At 42.0% G+C, this 27239-nt stretch overlaps 1 protein-coding gene across 5 annotated transcripts in view; it reads right to left on the bottom strand.

Annotated features, from left to right (window-relative positions):
* The window catches only part of tub (TUB bipartite transcription factor), an 89634-nt gene that overhangs the window by 14908 nt on the left and 47487 nt on the right, over positions 1-27239 (bottom strand). Inside the window, exons 1-5 of one of the 5 annotated variants that reach the window (XM_058401382.1) lie at positions 18437-18807; positions 10481-10532; positions 8962-9124; positions 7414-7548; positions 344-514 (exon numbers count right to left, since the gene is read on the bottom strand). In XM_058401382.1, the coding sequence (XP_058257365.1) occupies positions 344-514; positions 7414-7548; positions 8962-9124; positions 10481-10532; positions 18437-18474 (559 nt within the window). In that variant the 5' untranslated portion in view covers positions 18475-18807. Of the gene's footprint in view, positions 1-343; positions 515-7413; positions 7549-8961; positions 9125-10480; positions 10533-18436; positions 18811-27239 lie in introns of those variants that run through there. The other 4 variants (XM_058401381.1, XM_058401384.1, XM_058401383.1 and 1 more) reach the window with 4 other exon arrangements.

Genomic DNA, 27239 nt, shown 5'->3' with positions numbered 1-27239 from the left:
TGTTCTTGTGACATCAACAAACACCTTCAAACGTCACACTAGATAATCTGAGAGCTCCAAGGAATTACACTCTGCTTCAGCTGTGAGATCTTCATGATGGTTCCTCATTAGCCATGTTTACTTTATACTTTCAGCGACGCCTAGCATAAACTTTGTTTTTTGTTTTTTTTAGAACTTTAGGATTGTTTAAGTTCATGGTCAGTTTTATGAAAGTGATTTCTTCTTGGTGAGGAACAGCTGCATCATTTTTCTCATTGATTCCTCTGTCTTAAACTCCTCCATCCTTCCTGACATGGTGTTTAGCTTTCACACATTCCTCATCATGTCAGCAGGAGGTCAGTACCTTTCTTCAGCATGGTGACCCTCAGGTCCTGCTTGCTCTGAGCCTGAGACACAGCTTTGCTCTGGACCTCAGTGTCGCTGTCGTGTCCAGCAGAATGTCCCACTGTGAGGATCTGGATCTGCCCGCTCAGGTCCTGGGCCTCATCCTGGAATGCAGCTGGTCCATGAGTTCCTGCAGTTCGACCACAACACAGACACACGACCGCCTGATGGTCAGCCTCGGAGTCTGATCCACAAACACACATGCTGAGACAAACACACTTTTTAATGCAGTTTCACATCCTAAGACACGTGCAAAATAAACATGTTCAAGTCCAAAGAACACAATATTGATGACCGCTTCTGCATCTCTAACCTTCATTCTGATCTTCCTGACCACATCCTCCTGCTTTAAAACGCTAACACTTTAAATCTCAGCTGATCGCTGCTCATCTTCTTCTGTGAGGTTCTCGTGTCAGAGGAATTTCGTGTTTCAATTGCCTCAATTATTCTACACCCCACAGAGAAACACTCTGTCCCTAATGTTCCTGTCCAGCGGTCACTCAATCACTTCAGACCTCAATTACGCCTCCAATCAAGACATGACTCGTTAAATGCACAGGTCTGCTGCTAGTGTCTGAAATGCGAGGCAGACGTGCAGGAGCTCAGCCTCACACACACCTGGAGGACATCTTACTGCAGCAGCTCTCATGTGATTGCAGGATAATTGGTGTGGCATTTACAGAAAAATCACCACCGACATGGCCACTGTCCCTGAGAGAAGATCTAACCGTAAGAAAAAAAACACTCTATTTAATGAGACACAAGTCTCAAGAGAGAAAAAAGGGCCGGTGTGGGTGCGGGTTTTCATTCCAACTGAGCAGAAGCCACACCTGAGTCTACTGAAAGCCAAGATCTACTGATTAGCCAGTTGTAATCAGGTGTAGCTTCTGCTTGGTTGGAATGAAAACCTGCACCCACACCGGCCCTTTCTGGATAAGATTGGACACCCCTGGATTAGTCTGATCTTCACCAGCTTCTATAAACAAACAAACAAGCTCAGGAGACAAAACAGATTTTAACATGTAATAATATTTGTCCCCTAAAAGTAAACCAACATCCAGAAACCAGGTGAGAAAAAGTAAGGACACCCGGTAACTCAGTGACCTGTAGATCTACCTGACCTCATGTTCCTGGAGTTGATTCATAAAACTGATTCAGTATACTGATTGATTACATTGATTAATTATACTAAATTCTACTATTTCCTACACACACATTTACTTTAAAACTTGAATTTATTATTTATAGTTTTATTCTCTATAATTTACTTTTCCTCACAGCAGTCACGAACAACACAAGGCCTCATGTTCTGAAGCCAGTAAAGACAGATAAAGACAGTAATTAGTGTAAATTATGTGTTTTGAAGATGATTTAAACAGAACAGAGCATAAATAATGCCACGAGGAAAGCAGGGTAGAGAAAGTCTATTAAAAATATATTTTAATGAATGGAAAACTGAGAGATAATTGAAATTTTAAATTCTACTATATCATAAAAAGTACCTTCAGTGTGTATTAAAAATCTCAAACTGACAAAGGCAAAGGAAAGCATTTATTAAGACCACATCATTCTTAAAAAGTCTAAAGTTAGTTCTATTCTCTGTGTGTCTGTGATTACACGTCAACTCTAATGCCGGGTTCACACTGCACGATTTTCAAAGTCAGTCAGATCACGGTCGCTTTCACACTGCACCACTATCTGTGTTAGCATTCAGTCTCTGTGTTCACACTGCACCACTATCTGTGTTAGCATTCAGTCTCTGTGTTCACACTGCACCGCTATCTGTGTTAGCATTCAGTCTCTGTGTTCACACTGAGGTGACAGGAGCAGATATCTAGCATGCCAAATATTTCACGGGAGTCATCATCACTGACTCGGTCAGAACGCGCTCCGCTTTGCCTTGATTTTGCAAAACTAGTTAGCAACTGAAAAGTCGTGCAGTGTGAACTCGGCATAATGCTAACACATGACCAGACACATCAAAAAAATCTAAAGATTACAGATTAGACATTAGACCCTGGTTTAGGAGACGCTTATTGTAGTCTTTTCACAGGAACATTTCATCATTATTCTGAGAAACGTCATCAGTATTAAGATTCTTTTATTTCCTCTCACACACACACAATCTGTAGTCTACGGTGTGATTTAGTGCCTGATGTTTTCACTCAGGTTGTTTTTCTCTTTTGCTTTAATCAGTGTTAATTTCATTAACAAAGACGATGACGAAAAATATTTGTTAACGACCATTTTTTCTGTGACTAAGATGACACAAGACTAAAACGAAACTAATATCTGATGATAACGAAATTTAACTATGACGTTTCTTTGTTAACTAGATGAGACTGGACTAAAATGCTTTTGTAAGAGTATCGGACATTCAAAATAAATGATCTGTTTGTATCGGCTAACCGTCTTTAATAATGTGCGTCCCTGTCATTGGATTGGATAAGGGGCATTTGCATCTCAGTTGGTGGGTCGGCTAAATAAACTCCAACTGGCCTGGTGAGCTGCAATGTCTTCAGCATCTGAAGCTTTAGGAAGAAAACAAAGAACTGATATATGGAAGCATTTCTGTTATAATTCCTCTGAAAAAAAAAGCATTGTTCACTGTCACAGAAAACGGAGAGAAGCCCTGTGGCTATAAAACAGGAGGAACAAATACCACGAATCTTAAGAGGCATTTACGCAGCTTCTGTCACGCTAAGTCAACTATTTAGTCTTATTTAAGCACATTTTTTGTCAGTGTTACTGGATGTGAAGGCCTGTAAAGGGTGAAGGGTCCTGAAGGCCTGAACTGACCAGCTTGCTCCTGTGTTCACTGAGATCTTCAACCTCTCCCTGGAACAGTCTACAATCCCGACATGCTTCAAACGGTCCACCATTGTTCCTGTCCCCAAGAAACCCCAGCCCGCCTGCCTGAACGACTACCGCCCAGTGGCCCTGACCTCAGTGGTGATGAAGTGCTTTGAAAGACTCATCAGAGACTTCATCACTTCTTCCCTACCTGACACCTTAGACCCGCTACAGTTCGTGTACCGACCCAACTGATCTACTGAGGACGCCATCGCACACCTCCATCATGCAGCCCTGAGCCATCTGGACAGCAGGACTACAGTTCAGCGTTTAACACTATAATTCCCTCCATACTCACCTCTAAGTTGGAGATTCTGGGCCTCAGCCCATCTCTGTGGCTATGGATCTCCAACGTCCTGCGAGACAGACCTCAGGCAGTACGGGTGGTCAACCATGTCTCACCCTCACTCACCCTCAGCATACTCACTGTACACTTTTGACTGTGTGGCCACTTCCAGTTCCACCAACATCGTGAAGTTTGCGGACGATACTGTGGTAGTGGGCCAGATCTCCAATAACGACGAGACGGCCAACCTAGAGGAGATTAAAAACCTGGAGACATGATGCCAGGTCAACAATCTCCTCCTGAACGTCAGCAAGACTAAGGAGCTGATAGTGGACTTTAGCACAAAGCAGGAGAGGAATTACCAGCCCCTCACTATCGACAGGACCCCAGTGGAGAGAGTGGACAGTTTCCGGTACCTAGGTGTTTACATCACACAGGACCTGACATGGTCCTGTCACGTTAACACCCTGGTGAAGAAGGCCCGGCAGCGTCTTTATCATCTCAGATGCCTGAAGGACTTTAAACTGCCCTCAAAGGTGCTAAAGACATTCTACACCTGCACCATTGAGAGCATCCTGACGGGAAGTATCACAGCCTGGTTTGGGAACAGCACCAAACAGGACAGGCAAGCTCTCCAAAGGGTGGTGCGATCGGCCGAGTGTACCATCCACACCGAGCTTCCTGATCTGGACACCATATACAGCAAGCGGTGCTGGACCAAAGCCAGGAAGATTATGAAGGACCTCAGCCATCCCAACAATGGACTCTTCTCTCTGTTCCGGTCAGGGAAACGTTTCCGTTCCTTGAAGGCGAACACAGAGAGAATGAGGAGGAGCTTCTTCCCGCAGGCCATTCGGGCCCTCAACCAGTACACCTAGAACCTGGACTTTCTGGACATAATCACACATGACATGACATTCTACCTCAGCTGATTGTTGCACATGCAATAATTGCACTACTTTGTACTCTGCACTACTCTGTACACACAATAACACTCTCACTGTACATCTTCTCTGTACATCTTTGTGTGCACACTGCACTGTCACTTTACTCCCTGATCAATTGGACATTTATACTTGCCTTATATATACATCTACATATATATTTATATATTTATCTTACATATGCACACTGTGCACTCTGTATTCATTTGTGACACCATTTCAAAGTTAACCATTGTACTGTATTATATTAGTGTATTATATTTTTGTTTTATATTTGTTTTTTATATTTAGTTTTTATAAAGCAGTTTTATATTTGTATACATACACTATATTGCCAAAAGTATTCGCTCACCCATCCAAATAATCAGAATCAGGTGTTCCAATCACTTCCATGGCCACAGGTGTATAAAATCAAGCACTTAGGCATGCAGACTGTTTTTACAAACATTTGTGAAAGAATGGGTCGCTCTCAGGAGCTCAGTGAATTCCAGCGTGGAACTGTGATAGGATGCCACCTGTGCAACAAATCCAGTCGTGAAATTTCCTCGCTCCTAAATATTCCACAGTCAACTGTCAGCTGTATTATAAGAACGTGGAAGTGTTTGGGAACGACAGCAACTCAGCCACGAAGTGGTAGGCCACGTAAACTGACGGAGCGGGGTCAGCGGATGCTGAGGCGCATAGTGCGAAGAGGTCGCCAACTTTCTGTGGCCTTCAGATTAGCTCAAGAACAGTGCGCAGAGAGCTTCATGGAATGGGTTTCCATGGCCGAGCAGCTGCATCCAAGCCATACATCACCAAGTGCAATGCAAAGCGTCGGATGCAGTGGTGTAAAGCACGCCGCCACTGGACTCTAGAGCAGTGGAGACGCGTTCTCTGGAGTGACGAATCGCGCTTCTCCATCTGGCAATCTGATGGACGAGTCTGGGTTTGGCGGTTGCCAGGAGAACGGTACTTGTCTGACTGCATTGTGCCAAGTGTAAAGCTTGGTGGAGGGGGGATTATGGTGTGGGGTTGTTTTTCAGGAGCTGGGCTTGGCCCCTTAGTTCCAGTGAAAGGAACTCTGAATGCTTCAGCATACCAAGACATTTTGGACAATTCCATGCTCCCAACTTTGTGGGAACAGTTTGGAGCTGGCCCCTTCCTCTTCCAACATGACTGTGCACCAGTGCACAAAGCAAGGTCCATAAAGACATGGATGACAGAGTCTGGTGTGGATGAACTTGACTGGCCTGCACAGAGTCCTGACCTCAACCCGATAGAACACCTTTGGGATGAATTAGAGCGGAGACTGAGAGCCAGGCCTTCTCGTCCAACATCAGTGTGTGACCTCACAAATGCGCTTCTGGAAGAATGGTCAAAAATTCCCATAAACACACTCCTAAACCTTGTGGACAGCCTTCCCAGAAGAGTTGAAGCTGTTATAGCTGCAAAGGGTGGACCGACGTCATATTGAACCCTATGGATTAGGAATGGGATGTCACTTAAGTTCATATGCGAGTCAAGGCAGGTGAGCGAATACTTTTGGCAATATAGTGTATATATTATACTACTATTTTTTGTTAATATTTTTATTATATTATTTTTATTTTATTTTGTTTTTCATATTTATATTTACTGCTATTGATACTACATATATATATTTATATTATATACATATATATCTATATATACATATATACATACATAGACATATATTTGCATATGCATATCTGATCTGACATTTCACTTTCCACACTGTCCACACTTTAAATTTAAAATTTTTCTTTTTTACTCTTTCTTTTTATGTAAGACAGTTGTAAAAAGCATTTCATTACGTGGTACTGTGTATGATTTCGTATGTGACCAATAAAATTTGAATTTGAATTTGTGTTAACAGGTAAATTAAGCTAGCAGCAAGTTTTACGTTTTTTTCATTTTAGCTTTCTGTTAACTAACATCAGTTAGCTAACCTTACTGCATGGTTCTGAGCCAGCCTTTCATAAATGTAAAATGCATAATTATATATTGTGCAACAGTTCAGCTTTTAGGCAGGCATCAGTTCTGTTTCTAATGAAATCTGTATCACATGCTGTAAGCAGATTATTTAGCCAATATCACAAAGTTATTAACTGTTATAACTGTTTGTTATTGTATTAGTTATAACAATATGCATTTTGGGCATTTTTTTTAAATGGGAGGGTTTTAAGCTTTAGTTTAGCTGGAAATCTTCAGTCCAATCTGGCAACCCTATTCACAAGCCAAAAATCTCCGGTTTCTCTGTCTACACGATAACACTGCAACCGGAGTTTTTAAAAAACTTCACCCTGGCAGGAGTTTTCAGAAATGTTCGGTTTCAGTGACCGGATGCTGCTGAAGACAAACCGCATAAAAAAAAGCTGCGCTTTTAAAAAATACCTGCATTTGTGTGGACAGGGCCTGAAACTAATAACTAAAACTAATAACTAAAACTAATAACTAAAACTTGACAAAAATGCAATGACTTTTCATCGACTAAAACTAGACTAAAACTATAAAAGACAAAAATGACTAAAATGTGACTAAGACTAATAACCATTTTCGTCTGAAGATAAAGACTAAGACTAAATCAAAAATGGCTGTCAAAATTAACACTGGCTTTAACACGTATTTTTCCTGACTTTACACAGACAGTGTGTGTGGTTAATTAACACCTCCAGTTCAGTTTGGAAACATCTCAGCTGAAGTTGAGGTGAAACTGCTGCAGTCTTCCTGCTGGTCCATGTACAGTGAGTCCTCTAACAAATTCTAACAATACATTTGTCATTTCTGAGCTGATTTTCAGGGTTTTTTTCAAAATCAAGATCCTCAGTGTTTATCAATACCCAAATTCTGAAGCTCTGGTTGTGTTAAACAGTGCATGCAGAGTTTTGAATGGAACAAACCTACACACACACACACACACAGCATGGAGGTCCACCAGCTGACCTTTGAGCTTGCCCTTTTTCTCCTTCTTTGTGCTGCCCGTCTGTGGGGTCGATGTGAGCGGCTTGGATTTTTTAGCTGAACACGGAACCTGAACCTCTGCTACAGCTTTGTTCTCCTCTTGCTCAGCTTCTTGTACTACAGGGAAGGAGGTGAGGAGCGCCGTGGGAGAGACACAAACACCAGATAGAGTGGAGTCAGTATGAAGATGAAGTTAGAGACCAGTTCTATAAAATTGATTGATTATCGTTATGTTAGTGAGAGAGATGAGGAACGGATGAGGAACTTCTGTTCAAAAAAGTGTCGCTGATTAAAGGAACAGATAACACACAATCATTCAGATAAACAGCTTCTTTAGGATCATCTTAAAGATTAACCACAAGGCTGTTGTACAGACAGAAAATAATAAAATCAGCAATAAAATCAGCAGAAGGTCAAAACATCCTGCAGCACTGCACCAAAGACTCCAAACTCCTCCCATTGTCTAATCTCTCTGGTCTGAGTAAATCTGGTCACCTTTAACTCAGCCACTGAGGTTCAGACAGTCAGGGACGTGAGGAGAAGGAGAGGAGACATGAGGAGAGGGAGATGTTAGAAGAAGGAGACTTGGGAAAAGGAGATGTGGGGAAAGGAGACATGAGGAGAAGGAGACATTAGGAGAAGGAAACGTGAGAAGTGAGGAGAAGGAGACGTAAGGAAAAGGAGATGTGTGGAGAATGAGATTTGAGGAGAAGGAGACATGAGGAGAAGAAGACGTGCCGAGAAGGAGACTTGAGGAGAAGGAGATGTGTGGAGAAGGAGACGTGTGGAGAAGGAAACGTGAGGAGAAGGAGACGTGAGGAGAAGGAGACATGAGGAGACGTGAGGAGAAGGAGACATGAGGAGAAGGAGACATGAGGAGACATGAGGAGAAGGACACATGAGGAGACATGAGGAGAAAAAGACATAAGGAGATGTGAGGAGACGTGGAGAAGGAGATGTGAGAAGAAGTGGGGAGAAGGAGACGTGAGGAAAAGGAGATGTGTGGAGAAGGAGACGTGTGGAGAAGGAGACATGGGGAGAAGGAGACGTGAGGAGAAGGAGACATGGGGAGAAGGAGACGTGAGGAGAAGGAGACATGAGGAGGAGGAGACGTGTGGAGAAGACATAAGGAGAAGGAGACGTGAGGAGACGTGTGGAGAAGGAGATGTGAGGAGAGATAAAGAGATGGAGTAAAAGTTTTATATTTTGTTTTGACAGATTTGACTGGTCACTGTGTAAATATTAAAGAGAAATTCTTCCTCAGCTCAGCTGCTGTTGTTTTCCTTTCAGCACATTTACATTGATTTGAATAAATTTAAATATGTAATGAAGGAAGCGGTTTAGTGATCACACTCTGGTTCACATTTATTCCTCACGTCTCACTGAGCCAGCAGTGTGACTCACCTTTACACTCTGAGCGGAGGAGCCAGTACATGACACTGATCTGAGAGCAGCTTTGATGGGTTTAGAAGGTGTGGAGAAGAATCTGACTACAGAGAGGAACATGGAAGTGGACACTGAGGTTCATACCATGGTAGATGGTGCTGCTGTTGCTGCTTAGATAGGACTCCACCAGCGGCGCCTGCTCCTCACACTGTCGGGTCCGGCGGGTCCGAGAGCGACCATCCAGGTTCGACTGCACCATCAGGGGTTCCTGACGCTTCTTCTTCTGCTTCTGCTCTAACAGAGCCCTCTGGAACACACACACACACAGTAGCCCAAGCTCATGACCGAACCCAGGATCTGTCAGACGGCATCTGTCTCGTCACCACAGTCACACAAATGATAATCAGAAACATCTTCTTCAGGCTGCTGAGAAACTTCTGGCTGAAAACTTCTAAACCATGTGAAGCTTGAAGATGGAGTCTGACTGGAGTTGTTCCCAGTGAAGAAACATAAACTGTATGAATAGCAGCTTCCAACAGACATCAGCTCACCCTGAAGCTTAGAGTACGTCTGATATCAGGAGACATAAAAATGAGAAGTTCAATGTGATGTAAGCTGAAGCCCAGTGGAAACAGTTGTTTATACAGCTGTCATTAGGGTCATGAAGTCTGTGTTATGAAGCTCTGTGAACACAGTGAGGTCTTATGTGAGTGATTCCTCACTGTTTGTTGTACCACCGTTCTGAACATCTCCTACAGTTCCAGAGAAACACGAGCAGAAGACACGCTCTGGTGGAACAGAAGTCTACACGCGTCGTCTAAACGAGCTCATGGTGTGTGATTTATTTCTCTGCATTAAAGAATTCACTGTATTCTGCTAAAACTAGCAGTGTCGCATTACATGCAGCTGACACCATTCACCATTGACTTGACAACAGATCCTACTTCCTGATGTTCCTGTAAAAAATACCTCTCTGTTTGAGACGATACGTTTCCTCTACACTAAACACTAGAGTACAGAGTGTAAGTGTGTAATCTGAATTAGGATGCAGCTGATGAGTCTCTCTGTCTCTCTCTCTCTCTCTCTCTCTGTCTGTCTCTCTCTCCAGATATTTAATGTTAGCATAGTTCCATAACACACACGTGGGAGGAAGTTTATACTGGAAAATAATGATTCAATTTATTGTAGCAGCAACAAGAAATGATTAAAGATGAAAGGATGAGATGGTTCCTCTGCGGTGCTGCTGTGTGTTGGACCGAGCTCTTACTCTCTCACACACACACACACACACACACATACACACTCTCTCTCTCTCACACACACACACACACACACGTTTTAGCTTAAAAGCAGAGAAATATTCGGTTCCGGGAAATTACATTCAGAGAATTTGCTGTTTCAGGAGCGCACAGTAATTATAGTCAGACTTTATTACACACACACACACACACACACACTGTGGCTCGAAACTTTTTACTAACTTCCAGAAATAAAAAATAAAATGTTATAAAAAAAAACTCCACCTGTTCAGTGCTGCTCACGACAGGATCTTACTGTTACCAGGAAACAGATCGGTCAGTCAGTGTGGTAGGCACACACACACACACACACATAAACATAAATGCACACACACACACTCGAACAGTTAGTTCTGAAATCTCACCTGTCTGTCCAGCTTCTGCTGTCGCAGGTTACTGCACTCATCATCCAAGGTGCTGCAGAGAGACAGAAACATCAACATTTAACCCTTAAAGTCCTGACTGTGATCATCCACGTCAGCTTCATATTCACCAGCACTGGGTCAGAGTTAAACACCATCCAGAGATAAACACCATCCAGAGATAAACACCATCCAGCATTAAACACCATCCAGAGATAAACACCATCCAGAGATAAACACCATCCAGAGATAAACACCATCCAGCATTAAACACCATCCAGAGATAAACACCATCCAGAGATAAACACCATCCAGTGATAAACACCATCCAGTGATAAACACCATCCAGCATTAAACACCATCCAGAGATAATCACTGTCCAGAGATAAACACCGTCCAAAATTAAACATTTCTGCCAGACCTTCACGTCCGCCCCAACTTCATCTACATTACACAGCCAGGACTCAGCTACTCCTTCAGTGAAGCATCTCTCAACCATAGCAGCTGAAGAGGTTTTGCAGATCATTCACTCCTGCAATCCCACCACCTGCCCACTGGATCCAATCCCTTCCACTATGCTCCAGACCATCTCACCTGACCTCCTGCCCTTCATCACCACAGTCATCAATGGATCCATTACATCAGGTCAGGTACCAACTGCCTTTAAGAAAGCAAGGGTTATCCCTATACTGAAGAAACCTGCTTTGGATCCCTCTGACATCAATAATTATAGACCGGTATCACTTCTCTCCTTTCTTTCAAAAATTCTCAAACAAATTTTTTATAATCAGCTGTCTGACTATCTCCTGCAGAATAACCTCCATGATCCCAACCAGTCTGGCTTTGAAGCAGCACATTCCACAGAGACTGCCCTTTTGGTGGTCACTGAGAAACTACATACTGCTAGATCAGCCAAGCTTCATCAGTCCTCATCCTCCTCCACCTTTCTGCAGCATTTGACACAGTCAACCACAAGACTCTCTTGTCCACCCTCAGGAGCCTTGGAATTTGTGGAACAGCATGGGAATGGTTTGCTTCCTACCTGGATGGTCACTCATATCAGGTAACATGGAGGGGATTGATATCTGCCCCACGCAGACTCTCTACTGGTGTCCCACAAGGCTCAGTACTTGGTCCTCTCCTTTTCTCCCTCTACACTCACTCTCTTGGCAAAGTTATATCCTCACATGGCTTTCATACCACTGCTATGCCGATGACACCCAATTTATCTTCTCCTTCCCTCCCTCAGATACCACAGCTTCTACCCAAATTTCAGCGTGTCTGGTGGACATTTCATCTTGGATGACCGCTCATCAGCTGAAACTTAATCCCAGCAAAACTGAACTGCTGGTCATCCCAGGTGATTCATCCCCAGCCCAGGATCTTGCATTATCTCTGGACAACTCAATGATCTCCCCTTCAGCCACTGCTCGCAACCTCGGGGTAACCATGGACAATCAACTGTCCTTTTCCTCCCATGTTGCCAATGTGACACGCTCATGTCGGTTTCTTCTGTACAACATTAGAAGGATTTGACCATTCCTATCCACACAGGCTACTCAAGTGCTTGTTCAGTCTCTGGTCATTTCGAGACTACTGCAGCTCTCTACTGGCAGGTCTTCCTCTGAATGCAACTCGTCCACTGCAAATGATCCAAATGCAGCTGCATGGCTTGTATTCAACCTGCCTAAGTTCTCCCACACCTCCCCACTGCTGTGTTCCCTCCACTGGCTTCCAGTAGCTGCATCAGATTCAAAGCAATGATGCTTGCCTACAAAGCCAAGAATGGACCAGCACCATCTTACCTCAAAGACCTTATTACTCCTCGCTCCCTCTGATCCACTAGTACTGCCCGACTGGTCCCACCATCTCTCAGGGTAAAAGGTAGGTATTCATCTAGACTCTTCTCTGTTCTGGCACCGAGGCGGTGGAATGAACTTCCCCTAGATGTCCGCACAGCAGAGTCTCTGACTGTCTTCAAACGACATCTTAAAACCTACCTTTTCCTGAGGCACTTAAACTAGCTCTTATCTTTCCCTGTTTATGTATTGTTATATGGTTAATATAAAAAAAATAAATTAATAAAAAACATCCAATTTTAGACTAATGGTCTCCTGAGTCTGTAATCTATTGAACCAGTGTTAATGTTTTCAATGATAGAGACTTAAAGCACTTTTGTATGTCGCTCTGGATAAGAGCGTCTGCCAAATGCCAGAAATGTAAATGCAAAATTAAACACCGTCCAGAGATAAACACCGTCCAAAATTAAACACCGTCCAGTTAAATAGAGTCCAGAGTTAAACACCATCCAGAGTTAAATAGAGTCCAGAGTTAAATAGATTCCAGAGTTAAACACCATCCAGAGATAAACACTGTCCAGAGATAAACACTGTCCAGAGTTAAATAGATTCCAGAGTTAAACACCATCCAGAGATAAACACTGTCCAGAGATAAACACTGTCCAGACTTAAACACTGTCCAGAGTTCAACACTATTCAGAGATAAACACCGTCCAGAGTTAAACACTGTCCAGAGTTAAACACCGCCCAGAGTTAAACACCGTCCAGACGTAAACACTGTCCAGAGTCAAACACTATTCAGAGATAAACACCGTCCAGAGTTAAACACCGTCCAGAGTTAAACACTGTCCAGAGTCAAACACTATCCAGAGTTAAACACTGTCCAGAGTTAAACACCGTCCAGAGTTAAACACTATCCAGAGTTAAACACCGTCCAGAGTTAAACACTGTCCAGAGTTAAACACCGTCCAGAGTTAAACACTGTCCAGAGTTAAACACCGTCCAGAGTTAAACACCGTCCAGACTTAAACACTATCCAGAGTTAAACACTATCCAGAGTTAAACACTGTCCAGAGTTAAACACCGTCCAGAGTTAAACACTGTCCAGAGTTAAACACCGTCCAGAGTTAAACACTGTCCAGAGTCAAACACTATTCAGAGACAAATACCGTCCAGAGTTAAACACCGTCCAGAGTTAAACACCGACCAGAGTTAAACACGGTACAAAGTTAAATAGAGTCTAAAGTTAAACACTGTCCAGAGTTAAATAGAGTCCAGAGTTAACCACTGTCCAGAGTTTTGTTGTTTTATTTAACAAATCCAGCGATCCTGATCTCTCTAGAAGAAGTGTGAGAGTTCTAAACATGAAGAAGTGATGGATAAAGAGATCATGACCCTCGTGTTCGTCTCTCAACAAAGCTCCAATACTGACACACTGCTGCTTATATTAAACACACTGCAGAGTCAGCAGCTCACATGCACACACACACACACACACACACACACAGTCAGCTGTTCTGGAGGTTCTGGTTTTCTCTCACAGATAAGCGGACAGCAACAGGAAGTCAGTGGAGATATGATGACGTGCCACTATGCTAATGAGATGAGTCACTCAGGTTCTCTTTCAGGTCCTGTAGGAGCCACTGGTCTTTACACAGCCTTTGAACATGTTCATGTTGTGCTGCTGAGGAGGAAATGAAGCATGTGAAGGATGTGAAAGTGATCTCAGGGCATGTTTGTGGATTTGACTGCTTACATTTTGTAGTGGTGTTAATTCTGTAGATGAAGGGTTGCTGAGTCCAGTCCTGGAGCTACTGGACATCATGTTACTCACACTAACAGACATATTTTTATTTCTGTTTTGTCTTTCCGTCCTCATTGACAGGCAACTTTCTGACTCAGAACGCTGATAAACAGTTATTTACAGAGAAGCTGAGAATAAACAATAAACACACAGCTTATTTACACTTCATAAAAATCAACTGTGAAATTAATAATCAATAAATATTAACATGAACAACTCTCCTCAAAATATATAGTTAAATAAATCTTTCGATAATCATTCTGCTGAACCATCAGCCTGAAGCTGATTATTTTCCTCTAACAGCACATCCCCGAGTGTGTTTTTCCTCTCACACCACAGCAACTCACTTCACACTCATGAAAGAAGATACTTCAGAGTTTTTATCCGTTTCTAGTGACATTTAATGTAACTATAACTGACTGTTACAAAGCAGTGACACTGGAGACTCCTTCCATAAATCTCCTTAAATAGAAAATATATTAAATATTAACACTTCACAGCTGCACCACTGTCAGAGCTGCTGTTATAGAAAATTAATCAAAATCACAGTCCAGAACTGAAAAAGGAACAAAAGCAGTACAGATTTTTTCAACTTCTCTCTCTCTCTCTCTCTCTCTCTCTCTCTTTTCCATTCTTTCCAGCCTGAACAGCAGCATTACCTGACCAATCCCAGATGAAATCTGAACACTAACTCAGAGTTCAGCTGCAGCTCCTGTAGTGAAGTCTGATGGTCATTTTGAAGTCTGATGGTCATTTTGAAGTCTGATGGTCATTTTATTCCACTCTCCAGTTAAATGTCCGGATTAGAAGCTGCATCAAAAATCTCCAAAAAGTCCAGAAGATCTTTAATAAACTCTCACTTTAATACAGTCTCTTTATTCTTTCTGGTCCTGTCTGCTGCAGGCCTGAACAAAATCCTCATCTCCTTTCCTGAACAATCCATCTAATTTTATACACACACACACACACACACACAGTCAACACGTTCATCAGTCAGGAGTGTTTGTTACCATCAAACACAAAAATAATGACATGAACAGATTTGCTGTAATGAGGGTCAACATCATTATATAACACAGGCAAGATGAATTGATGCTCCAAAACACACACACACACACACAGTTATTTTCATATCGTCTCTCTTTGGAACTCAACACAAACCTTCAGGGCCAAACACTGACTCACACAAAACAGCAACAACAACACAATTCAGAGAGATTCATTCACAGTGTCACTGAGTAAATCTCCACCCAGAGGCTCTGTGTCCGTGTCGGGAAAATCCTCTGTCCAACACACCTTCACCTGATTCATTTCAAATGCCTCCACGTCAAATCACAACACACATCATAACACGTGTTACATACATAGACAGACAGACAGACAGACAGACAGACAGACAGACAGACAGACAGATAGATAGATAGATAGATAGATAGATAGATAGATAGATAGATAGATAGATAGATAGATAGATATTTTATTATGCTTTATCAATAAAAGTATCTCTCTCACCACTGTGTGTTTTAAACTGTGTAGATTCACATCACGTGTGATAACAAACCCACTGCTCATTATTATCCTTCAGAAACACCAAATCAAATTATAATAATAATAATAATGGTATAAATGATGGTGTTTATTCAGCGCTGTACGACTCTCCTCACCTCACACTGACCACAGCAGAGGAACTGTGTGTGATGTGAACATCAAAATGTTGTTATTCATTGGTTCCTGAAATGCTGTTAGTCTGGAACTTTCAGACAGAGAAACACTCAGTGTAGTGCTACAGAGAACCACTAAGGCACAGAGCAAAGAACACTGCATGGTGTGTGTGTGTGTGTGTGTGTGTGTGTGTCTTTAGTGAGCCCACGTAGCAGATCTGAGCTGGTTTCTGGTCCCAGACTCTCAGATCATATGCTGTTATAATTTGATACTAAAACTTCACACCACCCACTGAACACACGCCTGTCTTCTCCATCAGCACAGAGAGAAACTCACATCATCACTGACATCAGCACTGGTCTCTGAAGGGAAGACCAGTCTCTATGAGCTCTTATAACACCTCTAGGTAATATTTATTACTGAGGAGATAGAGGCCACTGAGGAGATGGAGACCAGTGAGAAGATGGAGACCAGTGAGGAGATGGAGACCAGTGAAGAGATGGAGACCAGTGAGGAGATGGAGACCAGACCAATGCCACACGTGAAGCCTGAGAGCAGATGCTCAGATGTCTTCATTTCCTTGTTATAGAATCTCCTGAACCTGACATGAAGTTTCTCTTTATTTAATTAAGGTCTCAGTATAAATATATTCTGTACAAATAATTCCACAGCTTTCACAGTGTCCATCTCAGTCTTCAAGCAAATTTTTCATTTATTAATGCAGTAAAATACGGTATGAGTTTTGGCTCATGCAGCTATCTGAGACAGAATCCAGCTGTGCATTACAGCGTTTTATTACTTTAAACAGAAATTTGAAAATAAAATAAAGTCACCTGAAAGTCACCTGAATAACACTCTGAGATAAACACCTACATTTACACTGGAACTGGAACTCTACAGAGGATTTTATCATGGAAATGATGTAATGGTCTTGGGACCTGTCCAGTAAAATTTCACCTGAGTTTAAGACCCAGACCCAGATCATGGACTCGTGTTCTTAAGATCCACAAAATGATTGTTTACTGCTCAGTAACTTGTTTACTAAAGTCCTTTAACGTTTATCTTCACTGTGTTTTTGCTTCTGCTCATTTTTCTCTGCTGTTTACTATATTTTATATCCAAGTAAAAAGTACACTATAACTTATTATTATTATTATTACTACTACTACTACTACTAAAATGGCAGTAAGATCTTTAGGAGATTCCTGTGTGTGTGTGTGTGTGTGTGTGTGTGTGTGTGTAACATGAGCAGATCATTAACACTTGTTTATTTTGATGAGTTTTGAAAGCATGTCTGAGATGTCAGAGTCAGGACTTTAGACTGTTCCTCTGTAACTTTGCTATAAATTAGTGGTTGAACTGCAGAAATGAGGAACTAAGAGCTTATCTGGAGTCAGCGGTTTCACTAAACTTCATCTTTCAGAAACCTGTGGATCACACGTGAGTCTGATGAATCTGGTCCGAGAGCAGTGACTGATCTTCACCCTCTGATAAAGCATGTAAAAGGCTGTGGATTAGCTGTGGGGTGTAAATTTGAGCTAAATGGAGTATGATGCAGCGTGTGGATTGTAGCACCTGATCTGCAAGCAGTTCTTTCTCAGATCCGAACCTGCTGAGAAACTGCACATGTGCTCACAGATTAGCATCTGAGAGAAAATTTGAACAAAAGCCAGAAACAGCAGGATCTTCTTTCACTTTAGATGCACAGGTAGCTGAGAAGATCCGTGTTTCATAACTCTTTCCTTTTATCTTCTTTTGTCTCTTCTTTGAGCCGCACTTCAGCCCCTGTGAGATTTTCTGTGAGGTTCTGAAGCCTACACAGCAGCTCCCAAAATAGTTCTTTCATTTTAAAGGAGCGGAGCGAGAATAAAGCGGCCAAATGAACACTGGAGATGTTGTTCAGAACAGGACACGTGCAGGGACAATCGTTACATACAGAACAGAAGACCGGCACTCGCTCCCTGATGCAATCTTTCAATAAACAAGTGATGGCAAATGAACTGTGTAACTTATAGCAACCAGGAGCCAATGAGAGGTGAGGAAGCAGTGCAGCCATGGCGATGAGCTTCTCCTGGAAGCAGCAGCAGCAGCAGCGGTGTCGTTGTCGGTGTCGGTGTCGGTCAGAGCAGCGGCTCTTCACACTCGCACAGAGAACAGACACAGATCCGTGTTTCACCCACAGAGGGGAAAAGTGCTAATATAACTGACTTCATCCAATGTTCTGAGCAGAGCGCATAAATTAGGAATCTCTGAGAGATCCTCGGAGTGGGAGCATGTTGGAAAAGAAGAAATGAACCCCAGACTCTTCAAGTGTGTAAAATTCAAACCAGATAAAACACGTGGACTCACTGACACCAAAATCACAACACATGCATAAATAATGCGCAGATTGTTCTTGAAGGTGATTAAATTTGTAAAATGTAGAGCTGAAAGTTGGTTCTGGTTTCAAGAATCAAATAAATCCTACAGAAAAGTGCAACAGATGATTCAGATAAAGAGATGAACCGACAGCTGCTTCACAAATGTTTCTACCAAAAACAATTCAACACAACATGAAGCTCTGAAACGTCCATGTGCTCTGAATCTATCTCTCTCTCTCTCTCTCTCTCTCTCTCACACACACACACACACACACCTTAAACCAGACATCAGACTGGAGCTCCTGTAACATAGCAGCTCTGAAGGCTACTGTACCTGTACGGAATCCAGTCGGCCGAGTGTTTGGAGCTCATATCTCACGCTGTCGAGGAGTCTCTGGATGAAACGGGGGCTGGGAAGCGCTGAGGCAGAGCGACACACGACAGCCGAGGATTCGGAGAGAGAGACGGACGACCATTGTCTGTATTTCTCCTACGGATCTGGTGCTAATCTTCAGTCTCTGTTGTTCTGCAGCTGGAGCTCAGCTCTTGCTTCAGTGCTTCTCATTCTGTGTGCTGATCTTTTTCTCTCTCTGTCTTTCTCTTTCTCCGTCTCTCTCTCTCTCTCTCTCTCTCTGTCTCACACACTCCCCCTCCACTACGCAGCTGCCTTCTGCTCTCTCTGCTTTCTCTCTCGTTCTCTCTCTCTGCTTTCCCTCTCTCGCTCTCTCTCTCTGTTTTTTGCTTGATTGGCTGCTTTGATGTCAACTGTCCTTCAAAAAACACTCACACACACACACACACAGCCTCACATATTGTGTGATTTATTCCTGCTTTTATCTGGTGCGAGACGTATTAGCATGAAACACAGTGCAGCTTTAACTGTCTTTGATTTAAGCTGAGTGCAAACAAAAGGAATGCAACTACTGAACTGTTTACACTCCTGTGTGTGTGTGTGTGTGTGTGTGTTATCCCAGGTTAATCACACACAGATGTAAAACCTCGCCCGAATAACTAAAAAAATGTGTCTATCAGAAGAAAGAGTTCACAATAAATTAAAATCAGTGTGTACAGTGTGTTTATCTCACAGAGCTGCTGAGGTCTGGACTCTGAAGGTCAGAAATTGTTGATTAATTTTCTCTAACAGCAGCTCTGACAATAGTGCAGGTTTCTATAGCAACAGCTCATTCATGTGTGTGGAAGGAGTCTCCAGTGTCAGTGCTGTGTATCAGTGTGTGTGTGTGTGTGTGTGTAACTTGTAATAACTTTTCCCACATTTACATTCAAATTCTCCTCCGAATGTATCGGAACAGCAAAGCTAATTCTTTTGCTAAACACTGAAGACATTTGAGTTTGAGATGAAAAGATGAGGCGATAGATCAGAATTTCAGTTTCAGTTGTATTTATTCTCAGCGCCTGTGTAATGGCTTTAAAGGGTTTTTTTCTTTTTTCAGGTTTAAAGTATGTTGCTTTTCCCCTAGTGCTGTGGAAATTTTGAGAATATAGCACACTGGTAGGAACGGGCAGGAGTAAAGAGGTACACAATTTTGTTTGTGCTGTTGCGCAACAGGACCCAACAATCTCCACACAACATGAAAGAGGAATGACTGCGGTCATTTTATACATCAGGATTAAAACACAAAACAGGACTAAGGAAAAGAAAGCATTGTCCATCTCTGGCTACATTACAATGCCTGATCATCACCTGATCCAGATAGCCTTGAGTCCTGGCATCTCGTCTCCATTGCAGTTCTGTTCCTATAATATTTTGCCCAAACAATCTCTGGTCATAACAATTTCTGCACACACAACTTCTAGTCATGCATACAGAAGGTCAGAACCTCACAGCTTCTCCATGTAAAATTTTTCATCACAAGGCCCTCCTCTCGTCCTTGGGAAAACACATACTAATCATTAATCATTACTGAAAATGTAAAAGATTAGAGATTTTAAAGCTACAGAACACATTATATATAGTCCAGTACACACAATGAACCAAGAACATCAGTGCCTTCAGACAGCTCTCTGGTCTTCATGGTGGTTTTTAGTTTTTAACACCAAACACAACCTTCACAGGTGAAGTGCAGACTCAAACCATGAGACAGAGATACTCACTGTTTAAACAATCAAACAGATCACACCAGACTCATGTTCCAATATTTTTTGATCACTTGAAGGCAGCATGTTGTATGCTGTTTAATGCGTACAGATGGAAATATCAGAAAATGAAAAATGAAATTCTGATCTATCGTCTCATCTTTATCTTTTCATCCCAAGCTGAAATGTCTTCAGTGTTTAGCAAAAAAATAAAAAATGATCTGACATTGTTCCAGTCTCAGAATGTGGTGTATTTTTGTGTATTTTCAGTATGTTACTTGGCAGATGCTCAGATCCAGAGAAATTCAGTCTAAAAACCCTGCTGAGGAGATTGGATCACATGTAAAAAAAAATAATAAAAAAAAAAGAAACAAGAAAAAAAAACATATATATTTCTCATATTATCTAATCTCTGTGCTTTTGTCTAATTTAAGTGCTTCAGTCATGGTGTCTTCAGTCATGGTGTCTTCAGTCATGGTGTGTGACTCAGCTGTTCAGGGAACACTAAAACACTCTAAATATTTACTAGAATATAATCTTCTTCACTTTGTGGTTCATTCTGTACTGTATGTATTTCGTATCTTTAATCCTTTCAGGTGTAGGAACGTTTCCAGCGCACTGCTCTATAACTACATGTTTAAACTAAACACGGATTTATTTTTTCCACCAAAATGCAGTGGTGTGTTTAGTGTGGAAGTGACCGTGTGACGTCCCTCTGCCCGTCAGTGTAGGTCAGTATAATTCCAGTGGTGTAACAGATCAGACGCTGAGATCAGACGTGCTACACTCCAGCAGGTGTACGGTGAACGCGGCTGCTGAATATTTGATGAGTGTTGAAGAGTTTATGTCGTCACGCACTGCTCTGAGCTTCAGGAGCTGCTGGACTTCAGTCTGCAGCAACTATACTTCACCAAGCATCCAATGTTTTTCTACATCTTTCAATCTGTACTAATGCTATAAGCTAAGCTCTTTCCGGTAAACAAGTGTATAAAGCATGGCCTGGGGTGGAGGGACCGAGGGAGCGAGAGAGAGAGGGAGCGAGGGAGCAGGGGGGGGGGGTGCTTGGTTGGGGGGTTAATGGTAATGCTAATGCACTGTGGAGCCTTTGTGCCGAGATGAACTGCGATAAATAGGAGTCTGTGTGGAGAGTCAAGCCTTCATTACCACAACACACGGAGAGAGAGAGAGAGAGAGAGAGAGAGAAGAAAAGACCTGAGAATTAAGACAGAGAGACATAGACAGAAAGAAAGACAGAGAAACAGAGAGAGAGATATATGAGAAGGAAAAGAGAGAGAAAGGGACTGAGAGAAAGAGAGACTGAAGAAGGAAGATGACAGGATGAATCAGGAAGAGAGACAAAAAAGAAAGATGGAAAGACACCAAAGATCTCTCCACTTGTTCCCCCGACACTCGGTCATTGTGACACAGGAAATTTACATCAAGTGTCTATTATGATTAGAAACACAAACGTCTCTCCAGAAGGACAGGAGGACAGAAGGAAAGAAGGACAGCAAGACAGGACGAAAGAAGGACAGAAGGACACAAGGACGTGTTTTGGAGTTTCAGTTTTCTTGTTTTTGATGAGGATTTATCTTGACTAGAAACACAACAGCTTTGTCCATTCAGGAGGCTGAGTAGATGTTCTCACACCTGTCCTGCTCTCCTACACCTCCACCTGTACTCCTCACACTCCCAGGTTCTGTTTCTGACCCGGCTCTTGCCCTGTGTTTTGGATTTGTTTGTTTCTTATACCTGAGCTCATCCAACTGCAGTCTCAGTCTCCTGCATTATGACAGTATGACATTAATAAGCAGTTTTATTTTAAAAAACATCCGTCTTTCATTAAATAGTCTTCACTTCACTTCACTTCACTTCACTGTAACATCCATGAAGTGCTCCAGTGTTTCAGATCCTTCTGTCTCCTGATCAAAGCCTTAACCCAAATCCACCTCACAGAGGAACAGAGCTCCAGGTTAAAACGCTCAGAATAGAAACCTTCTCCTTAAAGGGGGGGGCAGAAAGAGAGGGGGAGAGAGAGAGAGTTAACACCACCACTGTTTTCTCAGGAAATGAGTGAAAGTCTGTCCTCCCTCTCTCTCTCTCTCTCTCTCTCTCTCTCACACATACACACACACCTTTTACTTACATCCTGATACAGCGAGAAAGTTTTTCTATTTGAAAAATACATAAACAAACGTATGAATGAATAAATGAATAATTTAATAAATACTGTAACAGGGTTTTGATGGTTTGTGTGTCTACCTCACACCTCCAGGGTTTGGGGTTGGGTTCCTGCCTCCACAGTGTGTGAGCATCTTCTCCTCATGCCTCGGGGGTTTCCTCCAGGTATTCCAGTTTCCTCTCTCAGTCCAAATACATAGGCTGCTTCATAGGCTGATTGGATCTCTAAATGATCTACTGTGTAAATGAGTGTGTGTGTGATTGTGCCATGTGGTAGAAAGGCATCCTGTCCAGAGTCAAACCTGCCCCAAGCCCTGAGACTCCTGGAGAAATCACCGGGGTCCCTGACAGACGGACAGACGGGTGGATGGATTATACTGAAATTTATTTGATCACAGGTGGAGCTATAGGTGTGCTTGAGAGGCGGAGTTTGCTCAGAAAAGAGGCGTGTCTCAGTTAAGCATAAAACCTTAAACTTAAATTTCTTATTAACTGACTGATGTTTTGTGTAATTTATATTTTACCTCAATGTTTCAGGCTGTAATAATAATAATAATAATGAAATAAATCTCAGTATCATGTCTCCTGTCTGTCGCCTGTGATCCCGTATCACATGACCAATCAGAGCGTCTCTGTGCGTTAGACGTCTTTTCCCACATCCTCCGGTGAATAACTGTTTATGAGGTGAGTCAAACAGCATTACAGCGTTTACCTGAGCTCATCCACCTGCTGTAAAGGTTTTGGGAGGAAACTGGAGAACCCTGAGGAAACCCACATGAACATGAAGATGCTGCTCTCCAGGGGCGTCGCTAGGGCTATTCATTCGGGGCTCGAGCCCCGGATGTTTTTAATCTAGCCCCGAATGTTTTATCCCGAATTTTCCACACGAGTGTAGAGGGATTAAGTAAATGTTGATCGTTTTATTAGAGGACTGTTGCCGTTTACCGTACACGATTTTGACTGTTATCTCCGCACGCACACACACACACACACACACACACACACACGCACACACACACACACGCTCTCGCCAAAATACCGCGAGAGTGTGCGCTCGAATATGCTCTAGAACCGCTCTCGCGATACTTTAATGTCTTACACTCGTCGGTCTGCGCGGCGCCGCTTTCACACCACGTGACTAAAACACCTTACAGCCCTTAAACGGGACAGCAATAAAATGTCAGAAAACACAACAATGTTATTATTCAGATAAAAGTCTAACTTCTAATATTTAATGTTAACACAGGTGATAAAAGTCGCTAACAAATGTATGTTGTGTCAAAAAGGAGGCCCACTGTCTCTGATTCTGAAAACCCCAGACATATAGGACCCTTTAGAATATTATTCCATACCCAAGACCTACAAAAGCCTTAAATTAAATCATCCTAAAGATAGATCTAAATAAAATCTAAACTGATAAAGCACTAAGACATTACAGTCTGAACATCATGACTTTCTATCATTCAACTAATGCAGTATTTAAGTTAAAATACAGACATGACTTAGGTGAACAATGGACCAGAACAGACTCCATCATTCAGCTGTTCTGTCTGTTGATAAAGGAATTCTCAGCACTAGAAATACTAGTATGGTAAATGACCGTTTTAATCAAGGCTCGGAGATACTCTCTGATGATTCCATCCTCAAAAAAATTAGTATAGAAAAGTCATCAAGAGCATGAAGTAGACAAGATACAAGCAGTAAGATAGCTGAGAGAATGAGAGATGAGAGGACGATAAGAGAAGAGAAGCTGTAAAAAATAAAAAAATAAACAAAGAATAATTCATACAGTAGTGCAGCACAAATCAGGAATGAAATAATAGGTGCATGTATAATATAGATTACTGTAAAATAATAGTAATAATAAAGGATCTGCACGACACTGCTTCACACACAAGCTGTAAAAGAGATAATATTCCACGGCGTACCTGTGTGAGAGAAAATGTCATGAATTTAATGAACTCCTTTTTAGTAGCAATACTCTGAAATGATGGGAGGAGTCAGAAAAAAGATTGAATTAAATTTTCTAAAGTTGCATACTGTTTGTGTTCGTTTGTGTTTATTATTAAACAATATTACATAAAAATGCCCTTACAAAACGTGTTATTCTTGCTTACCCCCTCTCCTCAATTAGCCCCGGATGTTTTGGGCTCAGCCCCTGATGTTTTCAAATCCTAGATATGCCCCAGCTGCTCTCTGAGATGCTCCTGTAAACATCTATATTTGTAATATGATGAAGCAACAGAAGAGAAGGATGAGTCTCAGAGCATGAGATTAATAATCTGAGATCCTGAGCTGGGTTTATTTCCGATATATAAGATATATATATAAATATATAATAAAGATTAGAACTAGAGATTATTAATAACTGGAGATTATTCCCAGTGTAAATGTCCACAATGTGTTAAACACATCTTAGAAACAGGACAGAGAAACAAAATCCTAATCAGTGTGATAAATTCTGCTCATGCTGCAGTTCCCCAAACATCAGCGTGAAGCTCTGGCACATGCATTAAACATGGTGTGTGTTGGAAATGTCAGTTTGGATAAGAAACGCCAGCGAGAGCTCCTCAGAGAGATTTCACATGAACTCTAAACTCCAGTCCACTCACTGAAGTGGACTTCAGGGATCTTTCAGAGGAACAATATGTTACTCTGCTTGTCTTTTATACCAGAATAAATGATTTCAGATGGATTATTGTACATTATTTATCCTTTATTACATTCTAACTACTATTAATAAGAATAATAAGCTACAGTTACAACACTTTTTAAATCACTATATGATAGAAGCAATAAACAGCTGAAATGTTTTTTTTTTTAATTAACCAACATTTTTAATTATCTGTTACATTAGAGTAAAATATTTGAAAAAAGAAATGAAATATCTGTAAATATATGTAAAGTACACTATATTGCCAAAAGTATTGGGACACCCCTCCAGATCATTGAGTTCAGGTGTTGTTTTTCAGGGGTTGGACTCGGCCCCTTAGTTCCAGTGAAAGGAACTCTTAATGCTTCAGCTTCATACCAAGACATTTTGGACAATTTCATGCTCTTTGTGGGAACAGTTTGGGGATGACCCCTTCCTGTTCCAACATGACTGCACACCAGTGACCAAAGCAAGGTCCATAAAGACATGGATGAGTGAGTTTGGTGTGGAGGAACTTGACTGTCCTGCACAGAGTCCTGACCTCAACCCCATAGAACACCTTTGCGATGAATTAGAGTGGAGACTGCGAGCCAGACCTTCTCATCCAGCATCAGTGCCTGACCTCACAAATGCTCTTCTAGAGGAACGGTCAAAAATTCCCATAAACACACTCCTAAACCTTGTGGAAAGCCTTCCCAGAAGAGTTGAAGCTGTTATAGCTGCAAAGGGCGGGACAACTCCATATTACATTCACGTGCATGGAAAGGCAGACTCAGTATTGACCTGGCTCGCAGTCTCCGCTCTAATGTATATAGTGTATATATAAGTATATAAAATAATGATGTAATAATGTATAATACTAACCCAATGTTAATAAATTAATCGTCCCTGTACCACAGCTCAGCTAATCAAATGATAGAAGTGAAACAATTAATTGATGAAAAAGTGCTAGCATTCTGCTCGTTATTCTGCTTGCTTGTCTTTTAGCTAATATTGTTCAGAAATCATGAGTCAGACATGAGATCTGATAAACTCTGAATCAGATTATCTGCAGGTCACCTTCTTCAAACTTCACACTTTCCACTCTGAAGAAACGTACAGTGTGATCATCTTTAGACACCTCGGCAGAAGATTTGGACGGTTTTAAGGTTTGAAGTCTGGAACATTCTGTATTTGTGGAGAAGATCATGCACAATCTCTCGAATGTCAGATTTAATTCTTTGGATTTGTCAAGTCACATGACATCAATAAAAACATCTGTCTGGGGGATGTGCACTAAAGACGTTCTTCCTGAGATTAAAAACTGCTCAGATCCAAACCTCTGATGAAGTTGTAGTTCCTTAACCTCATCAGCATGTTCTGCAGGTTAAGTCCCTCAGACCTTGTGAGGAACAGGTGAGGAACCTGTAGGAGGAGCAGTAACGTGTTGCAGATGTCCTGTGGCTCTTGTGAACTATGCTGAGCAGCAGGAGATTTTTTCACAGAAAAGGCTGAGACACAAAATCAATGTTTTTGATGTGGAGCTCAGCCTGGAAGTTTGGAAGGAAACGTTCTCCTTCAGCTCTGAGTCTGAGGCAAAGACGAGCAGGATGACCTTTACAAGGTGACTCAAAATAATCAGCATTATTACTGACATTAACACATGCTGAGAAATTCAGAAGCACACGTGTGTTTATTCAACATCTGCTAAGCCTCTGTGTTCAAGTTTGTGACAGAACTCAGACACGTCACCTAACCTTCAGATAATGTACAGAATCTATACATCAGATCCTCATGGGGAGTATTATGGGATGGAGCAGCTCTGGGTGAAGCTGCTGAGTGTCAGGATGCCAGATTCAGTGGTCAGTAAAAGTAAGTAAACACACACAAAAACACACACTCACACACACACACATACTCACACACACACACACACACACACACTTACACATACTCAAACACACACACACACACATACTCACACACTCACACATATTCACACACACTTACACATACTCACACACACACTGACACTCACCCACATACACTCACACACACACACATACTCAAACATACACACTCTCACACACACATACTCACACATGCTCATACACTCACACACACACACACTTCAGCACTCACTCTTCTTTCTCTTCTATGACTTGTCCAAGGAGAGGCACTCCAAGGTGCTGCTAATTTCGGTTGCCATGGCAACACCTATTGGCGCACA

The sequence above is a fragment of the Hemibagrus wyckioides genome, linkage group LG10 (genome assembly GCF_019097595.1).
Source record: "Hemibagrus wyckioides isolate EC202008001 linkage group LG10, SWU_Hwy_1.0, whole genome shotgun sequence".
In the NCBI taxonomy this organism is placed as follows: domain Eukaryota; kingdom Metazoa; phylum Chordata; class Actinopteri; order Siluriformes; family Bagridae; genus Hemibagrus; species Hemibagrus wyckioides.
Note: the sequence above shows the minus strand (reverse complement) of the source record. Positions and strands in the feature narration are given on the sequence as shown.